The 12612-nt window shown below is 47.4% G+C and overlaps 1 protein-coding gene across 3 annotated transcripts in view; it reads right to left on the bottom strand.

Moving 5' to 3' along the window:
* The window catches only part of USP34 (ubiquitin specific peptidase 34), a 231391-nt gene that overhangs the window by 60401 nt on the left and 158378 nt on the right, over window positions 1-12612 (bottom strand). For all 3 annotated transcript variants that reach the window (XM_056567745.1, XM_056567746.1, XM_056567747.1), the window contains 4 exons: window positions 8842-9014; window positions 6899-7052; window positions 2178-2256; window positions 1888-1941 (listed from right to left, as the gene is read on the bottom strand). In XM_056567745.1, coding sequence (XP_056423720.1) covers window positions 1888-1941; window positions 2178-2256; window positions 6899-7052; window positions 8842-9014 — 460 coding nt within the window. The remainder of the gene's footprint in view (window positions 1-1887; window positions 1942-2177; window positions 2257-6898; window positions 7053-8841; window positions 9015-12612) is intronic.

Here is a 12612-nt window from a genome sequence, read left to right as displayed (position 1 = left end):
GAGGAAACCCAGGCTGGAGGGGCGGCCGAACCCATCGGGTCTGAGGGGGCACCTGGGTTAGAAATAGCAGGGGGGTCTGGGGGAGCAGTGGAGCAGGCAGAACAAGTGGGTTCAGCAGAACCTGGCATTTTTGCAGAGCAGTTTTTACAAGCGTAATGGGTAACTAATATTCCCGATATATGCTTAGAGGGAGGAACAGTTCTGGGCACGGACATGACAAAAAACTGAACAGTCTCACCCAAGTCTGTGTTCCACGACAGCTGCTGTGAGGAAAACTCTGCAACGTGCTGAGGGAAGAGAGAAAAGACGCCGGCCAGTAGAAGAAAGAGGCTGGGTCAGGGCAAGGAGCTCTGGGATTGGCCCCAGCGCACACCGCGCTGATTGGTGGCCATTTCGCGATGCCGAGGCACTTATGCGGGCAGAGCTAACATTCGCCAAGGATACCGCGGGACTGACTCTGTAATGGCGCCCGCTCCGAACCCCGAGTGCACACGCCGCCTGCAGTAAGTTCTGTGCGCCCGGGGACGGAGCAGGCGAAGTGCCGTCGGTAGCCGCAGCTGCCGAAAATGAAAGTAAAAAGTGCACCTGCCCGCATGGAGAAGCCTGCGGCGCGTGTGCTATAAAAACACACACACAATAAAGTGTCCCCTTACTACACACACTTAATAAAGTGCCCCCTTATTACACACACTTAATAAAGTGCCCCCTTTACTGTGCCTGTACTGTAGCCACTGCTTCCCCAATAATAGGCCAGCCCCAGCTCTGCAGGAAAAACAGAGGGTCTCCAGCTGTTGCAAGACCTAGGGAGAAAGATACTCACCTCACGCTGAAGAACTTACCTAAAGAAGCCTTCAGACTGTAGTCTTCAGTCAGCCTTTTCACCTGCGGCAAGCCAAGCTCATAGCAAGGCGAACAGGGAGGTAGGGGGACCCGGAACCATGAGGTACAACCCCAAGCACTGACCATTGGCGAGAGGGGGTTAACAGTACATCCAAGATGCCTGCCACCTCTCGCAATGGGGAAACAGTGAACATTGCGTTCCTGAATGCCCACTTGAAAACAGAAAAAAAAAAAGGAATAAAGAACAAACACATTCCCTAAACCTAAGAGAATAAAAAATAAAAATATGAGACTTGGTCTGGAGAAAACCAGACCATGTCCACCTCCTTAAGACACTAAGCAAAAACTGAATTGCTCAGTGGCCTGAAGGCGGGTATATCCTGCTGGGAGGAGCTGACTTTTTGGTTACCATAGTGTCAACCTCCTAGAGACAGCAGCATATACCCAGAGTCTGTGTCCCCCAATGGAGCGGATAGAGAAAGAGAATTTAATACTCCCCTGTCCCCGCCGCTCCGGACCGCGTCCTCACCGCTCCCGATGCTGTCCCGCTGCTCCAGCATCTTCTTTGGGATCCTCCGGCTTCTTCCGCATCTTCTCTGGTGTCCGGGCCTTGCTTTCTGGTGACGTTATTATGTTGCTACGCCGGGACGGCGTGTGCAGGACGTAATAACAACGCCGGAAAACGAGGCCCGGACCACGGAGAAGATTAAGAAGACGCCGGAGTATAGCGGGGATAGGTAAGTGAACCTGTCCGTGATGCTTAAACTGCTATCCGACAGCAGCTTAAGCATTTTGCGCTGTCGGATAGCAGTTAATGCGATGGCCCCGACATATAAAAGCATCGTATGTCGATTTGATCATATGTCGGGGCCATCGCATGTCGGGGGGGGGGTTACTGTACACTGTATTTTGCATAGTGAGGTTCTTAAAAGTGCTAGGTAGAAATGCTCTGGTGTTCCTTAAATATCTGAATTTAGCCTCCTCCCAAAAACCTTTAGGACATTTTTGACATCATTTACTTTAGTAGTACCTACATTCTTTACATACCTTTTCAAAAGAGAAGTCCATAAATTTATCTGTAACAGAGTCATATGTTTTTGTCTACAGGGAAAGGAAAAAGAAAGAAAATTTTTTGGTTTGTTTTACATTTACTGCACTAAAAGTCTCGTTGAAAAACACAGATTAACCCTAATGGAAGGTATACTAGCAACACCCTGATATTGTCAGAAAATTGAAGAGTATACTCCGTAATATCCAAGCTTTGCAGAACATTATATTATTATACCTATTATAGGACCATTGTCTGCATATTAATGGGAATTTTGTAGTCAACTTACTGTCATTTCCCCACCAAAACATTCTGAAGCAAGTTGAGCTGAATCAAAGGGCTTCACTTCAGCGTCATTAAAAAGATACCTAGGATAAGGAAAAGAAAAAATAGATTGTTTTATTTTTTAATAGGTAGAACTTAATGGGTCTACTGATACAAAAAGCCCTTTCACAGGCCCTAGTTTAAGGTTTTGTTAGTAAATTGAATCTGGAATAGTGTACCCCCCACGATCTCCTGTACGGGGCCCCGGAAGTCGACAGGAAGGGGGCGTGGCCATCCCCAGCATGACACAGCAGCCGACACGCCCTTAATGTATCCCATAGAGATACATGGAGGGGGTGTGTCAACCTGTGCTTTATACGGGAACAGAACGCCATGCGGGGACGGAACGCTCCCTTCAAGCGGCCTGTCGGGGCCCCATACAGAAGATCGCGGGAGGTCCCCTATAACTTATCCCCTATCGGATAAGGAGATATTTTTGTACTCACCGTAAAATCTCTTGTAGCCTTCATTGGGAGACACCTATACTGATGGGTATATGCTCTTGCCACCAGGAGGTGCTGACACGAGGAATAAGAAGTCAGTTCCTCCCTGGCAGGATATACCCGCCCACTGGAAGTGAGGTAATCAGTTTTGTCACAAAGCAGTAGGAGAAGCCAACAAATATGTCTGAAAGACCCTAGAAAAGAATGCCGGATAAACAACGCAAGAACTGGAAGAGAGTATCCGGATAAAAAAAACGAAGAAATGGGTGGGTGCGGTGTCCCCCAATGAAGGCTGCAAGAAAGATTTTACGATGAGTACAAAAAAAAAAAATCTCCTTTTCTCGGTCGCTCTTCATTGGGGGACACCTATACTGATGAGACGTACCAAAGCAGTCCCCTAGGGTGGGAATAACAACCACCAGAGAAAGGGACAGAGTCTGGAAACTGAACCCTATTTATTCATAAGGCTCGCAGACAAGACCCTGGGCCAAGAGGCAACCGAGACCCAGAAACTGAGTGTCCGGAAGGTCCCACCATCCGTGGAGATGGACTAGGACGCCAAAAGAAGGGATCGTCCGTTGTAGAGACTCTAGCCTACAGTCCACAGAGACAAGGAAGGGTTCCCTAGGAAGCACGATGGCCATAACCAGAGAATCAACAGACTCAAGAAAACATGGCAAAAAAAAATGCCAGGGAGAGCAGCGTACCCCTCAGCAGAAGGCGAGCAATCAAGGTGGAGACCAGCACCTCAGGAAGAAAAAAAAAAAAAGGAAGAGAGACGGAGACAGGCTCCTGAAAGGCACGATGCATAAGATCGATGACCTGAACCTGAAAAGCAACGGGTTCCAAAACCAATGTCCCAGGGGAATGCCGCAAGCACCGGGAGGAAGCGGACTGAGAGCCAGACACAGAGCCAGAACAGTGGTAAAAAAAAACGTGAATTTCGTCCACGCAGAGGCAAATTGGCCTGTATGGTGCAATCTGGCTGACCGGAACGCTCGCCGTCCCAGGAATACATGGACCCCGAAGGAGGAGAAGAAAGGTAACAAACGGCCAAAAAAAGGAATGGAATGCGCTGAAAAAGGAGCATCCTGGGATAACGGAGTGGCTGACATGGGTACTGGAGGTTCCAGTGTCTCCTAGAACACTTACACCCGTGGGGTGAGCAAATCCAGCAACTGCAAAGAGCTCCGGGTAACATACTTCTATGTCGGGACAAGGAAAAGCGTGGTACAGAAAGACCGACCCACAAATGTTATTGCAGAGAAGTGTGGGAAAGAGTGCTACCCTGTCTGAGACTGAAACCATCACTAAGGCCCTAAAAACCTGAAGGACCAACCTAGAGAATAAGGCCAGCCACAGTAGCCTAGGAGGTTGCCAAATACAAGGAGACTCTCCAGTACTCACACAAGCCGAGGCAATGGGCACAGAAAACCAGCCTTGAACACCAGTGGTCCGAGCGGACCAGAGTACTCCGAAGCAACATCCCGCCAGGACGGGAACAGAGGGAAACAAAGGGAACCCAGTTGGGACACTCAGGATCTGGGCAGATGAAGGTTACTCCAGAAGACTGTTAAAGCAATGTAGCGCAACTGGCACTGTCAAAGGGAAGGATGAACACACCCCTCCAGGGAGATTGCGCCAAGGAAGGAGGAGAGCAATGGCAGGGCCCAAACAACAGTGTGGCTAGACTGGCTGTTACGGAGCCATACAGGATTGTATAAACTCCTTCAACAGAGAAGAGTGCATGAGCAGCAGGAGAGAACCAAGAAACAGGGGGAGAGCCAGGCAGCAATAGTGGGCCCACAGGCATAGTGTTGCAAAGCTCTATCAATAGCTCTCAGCAAAAGCAAGGGCCTAGCCAGGTACCCCACCTATGTAGAGGAAAGCGGGAGATGGCTCGATCTCGGCAGTAGAAGCGCCCAGCGAAACAGTCCCCCTGGTGGAGGGGAAAACAAGGGGTGGCGAGAGGAAACTCAGGTACTGACCATACTGAGCACCCTGATCCCCGTACCCCGTGTACAGCATGTGGGAGGAACCCCCCCATTGGGGTGAAACCCTGGCCCCTGCCAAAAAAAAGAAGAGGGGACCGATGGTGCATCAACAGAGCCAACCTGGTCATTGTCTAAGGCAGTAGAGCAGGTGACTGAGCCACCCAGTACCAGAACCCAGGAAAGATACCTATAGGCATAGGGGGGCTATTGAACAGACCATGTTGTCCTATCAAGCCCCAAACCAGAACAGATGTGCTCAACTGCAGCAGACCTGTGGAAACAAGATCACAGAAAAGCCATAGGTACACCCCACAGAAAAGGAGAGGATGTGGGCTCTATATGTACAGAGTTCCCGTAGCATATGTAGGGACACCGATATGATTACCGTGCTATAGTAGTGGGGCACCAAGACAGCAGCCACGAAGAAACCGCAGACATCCAAATGGCCAGCAGTACCTAAAACAGGCACGGCACCTGTGCGCTATAACCATACCCGTAGACTACCATTGTAGGGTAACTAAGTGCTGCTGTCGCTGCGAAGGTCCATGGAAGCTGCAAGAAACGCCCACACCCCGTCTTCCAATGGTGATACACACCAGGACTGCTGTCGCAGAAGCAAGAGGTGAAATATGCATGTGGTGCAGGAAATCATGCAGAACCAGACTGACTTACAGGTAAAAAGAATATCCAATGAACCCACAGTGTCACGTTTTCAGACCTGGTGGATAAGAAAACCATGCAGACAGAGTCTGGCTAAATTGGCATAAGGACCATGGAACACACCAGGATACCACATTCAGAACCACGCACTGAAATTGGGTTACCAGCCATCAGCCGCAGGCATGTGGAGAGGGACCTGGAGAGGGAGCGGCAGGCATGTGGAGAGGGACCTGGTAGAGTTTCAAACCCGTGAACCACAATGTGGTGCCTGGTATAGGACCCATGGAACAACATGGGCTCACTCATTCGGAACCTCACCCTGGCAGTGGGTTACCTGAACTTCTGCCACGGTGCAGGATGTATGGTAGGCGACCCGATGCAGTAGGAAACCATACTGACAACCATCTGGCTTACTGGCATAGGATCACTGAATGTGTAGGGTCCCTCCTTTGGAACCCCCTCCCCCCCCCCCCAGGATGTGGGGTACTGGAGTGCGGCCAATCTGATGGGCTACCTGGTGCTGTACCATGCAGACGAATGTCTGGCTGACTGGCATCAGTCCCTTGTACCTGTAGGGACCCTAGTCCATATGTCCCACACCAGCAGTGAGGAACAGGAAACTCCAGTCCTGCACGCGGCAGTCCTAGGACTCAGGATTTAACAAGGACACCTCGGGGCACTGGCCTGCGGCCATAAGGGGACAACTGCACCGATAGGTGAGCACTGTGCCCCTGTGTTGCATGCGGGAAGCCTAGGAGCCGTGGATAGTATGAATTCGGGTAGAAGATTACACCTTGTTCACACTGGTGTGGTGCTGTGCGGCGTCCGTTGTTGCCGTGGCGCCGTGTCTGCGCGCGGGGGGGGGGGGGGGGGGTTTGGGGTTGGGGGGTGCGGCCCATAGACTGGTTGGAGTGGCATCGCCCAACCTAGAAAAATAAAGGAAAAAGAACCTAACTATATGTACTTAACTAGAAAATAATAAAATAATAGACCAGGTCTGGGGACCTTCCGGACCTGTGTCTTGCCTCCTACTGACACTAGCTAAAACTGGTTACCTCACTTCCAGTGGGCAGGTATATCCTACCAGGGAGGAGATTACTTTTTATCCTAGTGTCAGCGCCTACTAGTGGCAAGAGCACATACCCATCAATATAGGTGTCCCCCAATGAAGAGCGACAGAGAAAAGATATTTTGCACTACTGTATTCCATTATGTGGCTGTAGCAGTGTCATTTCTCTGTTATTAACTGGCTGATCTGACTGGTCCTACGAAGTCAGGACAACACAGAACCCAAAAGCAGCAGTGACCCAGCGGAGGATTAGGAGCAGCTGTAGGGGGCCACAAGTGGTGAGTATAATGTGTTCCTTATTTTTACACCACACAATTTTTCAGCTTAAGATTCAGGAAGAATCCACAGCATGTGAATATGACCTTCTATATTTCAATATCATCTGAGTAATTCACCCCAAGACCAAATTTTTGTTTTAGTTCCACTAGCTGAGTGGGGTTTGTTCAATCCTAGGTTACATTATTTGCCATAGTACAAGTAATGTGAATAGGGTTTGTGCTGTAGGAGTTTGACAACTTACCACTTATTATTTTTGTAAGCATGTGGGTTCACAATGTCTCTAATGAAGCTGTAGTAATGACCCCCATCGGCTGTACCAGTGTGAACAGTGACACCTATCAAATCGTACTCATAGCTCTCAGCTTCCTTCGGCTCTTCTCCATCTTCTTTTAACCCTAAAGTATTAACCAATACAACACAGAAAATCTTGTGTGAAGGTTAACAGTTTATACATACCACACACAAATAAAAAAAAAATATATAAAATTATAGCTGCTGCAAGGGGTAGAAAAGCTGAAGCAAGGAATGGCATTATGTTTAATAACATTTTCATTCTGCTTACAAATTGTATAAAAACTAAACATTGCTATTTACCCCTTAAGGATGCCAGGTTTTTCCATTTTAGCACTATCATTTTTCCTTATCACCTTCTAAAAAATCATAACGCTTTCAATTTTGCACAAACAGACCTATACAAGGACATTTTTTTTGCGCCACCAATTTAATTTAACAAAACCAGAAAAAATATTTGTGGGGCAAAATTGGGGGGGGAAAACCACCATTTTTTAAATTTGGGGGCTTCCGATTCTATGCAGTGCACTTTTCGGTTAAATTCAGCTGGGGGCCGGCCGGTATGAAGCGGGCTCAAGTCGGGGGCCCGCGCCATACAACGCTTGCCCTCTCAGGACGAGCCAACTCGTTCTTAGACGGCAACCGGTTAATGTAATAATTTTTTGTTTACATGAAATCCAGGAGCAAAAAGACCATCTTAACCAAGTATTGCCATTATAGTGTACATATGCTAAGTGTACAGTATAGTTATAGTGTAGTGATGTGAACTTTGTCGCTTTAGCCACATGGCCCAGCTGACTAAACTCAGCATAAAAGAGTTTTTTGGATTGCAAAGGGCTCTACATTTATTACTGTTCTGTATGGCATTTCTAGGGAAAATGGGGGTAAGCACTCCTGCTGGTGACCCTTCTGGGGAGAATAAAAGGAAAGTAGAGGAAGGAGGAGTGAAGAGCCAGTGATGGGTGAAGAGGGGGACTTAGCTTGCTGTTTTGTGTATACATTAAAGCTGGCTGAAGGATGCAAGTGTTAGGGAATGCTCACACTGAGGGAAATTGTTCAGAAATTTCCTTGCCTAATTTTTTCAGTTGATGTGCAACATTCAAATCTGCATATTATGCAGCATGGAAGTTGCTTCTAAATTACTGCAGCATAAATTAAAGTCCCATTGATAAATAGGACGTTGCTTGCGGATTCTGCTGAAAGAATGTACATGTTTGTTCTTTTAGCAGGACTTTGATTCGTAACAGAAATTCCGCTGTGTTACACTGAGCTCCTGTTCCCCTGAGTGTTCAAGAAACTGCACCTAGTCCCATTCACTTTTAAAGAGCTGTGCTGCAGATCCCTACCCAAGGGGTGGCTGGGGTCACTGCTGTGCAGGAAAACAATGAAGGGATCACAGTACTAACACAATGTTATTCTTCATTTATTTTTTTTAAATTAGAAACAACAACGGTTAAGCTTTACTTAAAGAATTTGGGATACTAATATGAAGAGGACCCCCATCATCTTTATTTTAGTAAATACTAGTATTTTCTATTAAATAATGTGTAAAATTACTCTGCATGGTATAATTTTCTATTACTTGAAAACGTATTAATAAAATGATAGCTGGGTATTACCATTTTTTAAAGGGGCATGACCTAACACAGTCTGACACTGTCAGCACTGAATAAAAAGTGACAGACTATGTAGGGATAAATTTCATTGACAATTAAAAGACATGGACTTATATTTACTAAAATATACAGGCCAGCAGAGCTGACGCGTCATCTTATTTTAGAGCTACCACTAAACTGGAAAAAGAGGATGCTCAAATGACCACCAAAATCCATGAAATAGAAATGTAATACAATCTCTAATTTATACACCTAAATTGAAGTTGTCATAACATACCTTCTATTCGATCGTTTTTTCCCATTAAAAAATCCTCAGTGTAAGGAGTCATGTCAAGTCGCAGAGGGAAGGAGAAATGAGTATTGACCTTTTCCTTCATCATGGTGACCATGTTAAATGTGTACCGCATTGTATTGAAACTTAATATCCGTGGCAACTTCTTAAAACAAGCTCTGAAACAAAGCACAAAATCAGTTTATATGCCTCTGAAGAGATCAAAAAGTAATATCTGAATATTTGAAACTAGGAACCATTGGGCTGGATGGGGGGGGGGGGAGAGTGACTTAAAATGGCATATTAGACATGGAAAAAGTGGTTTGTTCACATAAATGCTGGTCTCTGAGAAAGGGTAGTTTGCAGAAAAAGAAAAAATATATAAAATAAGTTTCTTCTAATATTGCATATACTAATATCACTGTGGTTGACTTGTCACTGTAGAAAACCATCACTGGCTGACCCGCTCAAAATGACATGCAGTCTCTATGGGTGACAAGCAGTGCGAAGAGACCAGAACAGCAGCTGTGACAGAATGATGTAGAAGTTTGAAACTAATTTTGTTAAGTAGTATTACTGTATCATTGTGGAGTTTTTGTCCTCAGAAAACACCTTTATGGTCTATTCACACGTACAGAATTCTGCGCAGATTTGATGCGCAGATTTCAATGTAAACTGAACACAGCTTGAAATCCTGCACATCAAATCTGCACAGAATACTGTGTGTGTGAATAGACCCTTAAAAGGAAATCTCATCAGTGTCACCTGCACTTACCTGTCAGACAGGTAGTCCAGAGGACACTGATGACAACGATACTTACCTGATCCCGTTCTGTGCTGTGGTTCTCCGGCTATCCTCTTTGGTATCTTCTGTTCCGGTCCAGACTTGGAGCATGAGTGGCGCTTAGTGACGTCACCGCTGCTGTTTGCTAGCAGCGGGACCCAGCAGAGAACAGCAGTGATGACGTCACTAAGCTCGCCGCATGCTCCAAGTCAGGCCCAGAGCAGAAGATGCTGAAATACACAAGATGCATTGACTTTATAGAACCAAATGCATTCTAATAGTCACTATGCACAGTTTATTTTCCTTTTCCAAATGTATAGTGTATCTGTGCAGGTGTCAAAAGTAAAGCACACTTTTTAGAGAGAGTACACAGTACACGTTCAGGAAATAGACCTAAGTACACAATGTCAATGTGCCACAATCTAATAGGAAGTATGTCACAATAAGGAGAATTTTGTTGTAATCTCTTTCTCGTAGCCTTCATTGGGGGACACAGACTATGAGTATATACTCTTGCCACTAGGAGGCGCTGACACTAGGAAAATAAGTCAGCTCCTCCCTGGCAGGATATACACCACAGAAGGTACCGGTGAGACCTCTGAGGAAGAATGATCCTGCGATCGAGAGACAACGGAGATCTGTCCCACCGGGACAGAATCACCAGTTGAAGAGGTCAGTAATGAAACTGGCCAAATGGAACGGCCTCCATGGCCGCCACCATCCGACCTAGGACTTCCATGCAAAAGCGAATGGAAACTGGGGCAGGGTTCTGAAGTATCCGAACCCCTGACAAAAGAGTCAGCCGCTTGTCTGGTGGAAGCCGAATCCAGGTGGATGCCGTGTCGAACTGGAGTCCCAGGAAAATTAGAGACTGGGTGGGAGAGAGGTTGGACTTGTCCAGGGGAAACGAGACAAGGCCTGAAGGGTTAGACTGAGATGCTCTAGATTCTGGGCCCTGGTTGGGGCCTTGATCGGGAGGTCATCCAAGTAAGGAATCACGGAGACACCTCTCGTCTGTAAAAGGGCGATCACAGGCACCAGGACCTTGGTGAAGACTCGGAGCCGTGGCCAGGCCGAAAGGGAGAGCCACAAACTGAAAGTGGCGGGGGGGGGGGGCTGGGGGGGGGGGGGGGACCGGGAAAGAAAAAAAGCGATCCCTTGGAAGGGAGGCAAACTCGATCCGGTAACTGCTGGATATCATGTCCCTGACCCAGGAGTCCTGCACTTGCGCGGACCAGACGTCCTGGAAGAGTAACAGATGACCTCCCAAGAGAGAAAAATCTGCGGGTGGGGACGTCCCTTCAGGCAGAGGTAGGTTTGCGGGGGCCCGCTTTGGTCGTAAAACGTTCGGAAGGCGCCTGCCTGGACCCCTTATTTAAACCAAAAGTCCGAAAGGACCGGAAGGAGATCGACTTCCGACGGGAAGTAGTACTGCGAGCCATATTTTGAGGTAACAAGGAACTTTTACCACCCGTCGCCTCTGAGATAATCTAATCTAGGCGCTTACCAAAACGCAGAGAACCAGTAAAGGGAAGTACAGTCAGAGACTTCTTGGAAGCGGCATGCCACTTCAAAGGCAAATTTTGCCAAAGTCTCCACTTTCTTGTCCGCCAGATCTTTGAAGGAAGCTGCATTCGCCAATGGCAGGGTAGTAGCCTTTGATATGCGGGAGATCGGTGGATCCACAGTTGGAGGGGAGGTCCACCGAGCAACGAGATCCTTGGCAAAGGGATATTGAGCTTGCACAGTCTGTTTCTTGAAACTTCTTGTCAGGATGCCTCCAGGCGGACTCCAGCAAGGCTTCAAATTCAGCATGAGAGCTGAAAACCTAGTCGGGCATTGTGAAAGGAAACTTCTGGAGCTACGTCCGAAGTTGCTGGGTATTCTAGGTGGAAGGTGTCCCTTATGGCCGAAACCAATGTGTCCACCATGTCGGCCGTATCTGTTCGGTCCTCTGAATCAGAGGCAGAATCAGAAGCCTCATCTACAAGTTTCAAAACACAAAACCAATAGAGTTCCTTCTATTCATGGAAAAAAAGCCCATACATTCAGAGCTCCAACCAACTTCACTTGAACAAACTGAATTAAACACGTGTGTGTGTAGGGCTAATAAAGTGCTAGCAGCACGCCAACTTTAAACAGTATTTTTTTGTGAGTAAAAATATGCACTAACACTTTTAATCGGGAAGATTCTTCCAGCTTTATTTTCTTATTTCATATTGCACATAAACGGTCGCCCAGGACTCGGTAAGTTACATTTAGCAGCAACGAATAGCAGCAATATCTGTCCTTTCATCAGTAATGGCACAACGTTTCAATGGTGGACCCCCTTATTCATGTTTAATTCATCTACAAGTCTTTCAGGAGAGTGAGAACGGGTTGAGGCGGCCTTGGAAGAGGGAGACACTGACCTGGCACGCAGTTCTGGGGACCCAGAGTGCGACCAGGGGAGCGTCCCCTAGAAGAGGGAAGCTTACGGAAAGCTGGAGCAGAGGAGCGATACCTGTGAGGGGAGTGCCTATGTCTGCCAGAAGACTCTGGAGATGAATCAGAGGAAATACCCCTATTACGTTTGTGAGAGCGTTTAGCATAGGGAGAGGGAGAGCGGGTCTCTCTAGAGGGTCGGCATAAGGAGGACCTCTCCGGGCAGTCACCACGGAACGGGAGACCTGAGCCAAGTCGGAGATAGACTGGGAGAGGGAAGACCCAAACTGGAGGGATAGCAGAGCCACAGGGCCTGGGGGAGAATCCTGAGCAGAAATACCAGGAGGGTCTGGGGTGCAGTGGTGCAGGCGGAACAAGTGGGTTCAGCAGAACCAGACATTTTTGTATTACAGCCCTTGCAAGTATAATAGGTGACTAGGGCTCCAGGTATCTGTCTAGAGGGAGGGACAGTTCTGGGTTCGGATGTAGCAGGAAAAAAGATGAAACAATCTCACCTGGCATCTGTGTCCCCGCAAAAAGTAGCAGCTGAAGGAGAACTTTTACAACTG

This window comes from Hyla sarda, chromosome 3, assembly GCF_029499605.1.
Source record: "Hyla sarda isolate aHylSar1 chromosome 3, aHylSar1.hap1, whole genome shotgun sequence".
In the NCBI taxonomy this organism is placed as follows: Eukaryota; Metazoa; Chordata; class Amphibia; order Anura; family Hylidae; genus Hyla; species Hyla sarda.
This window is presented reverse-complemented; position numbering and strand designations above follow the sequence as displayed.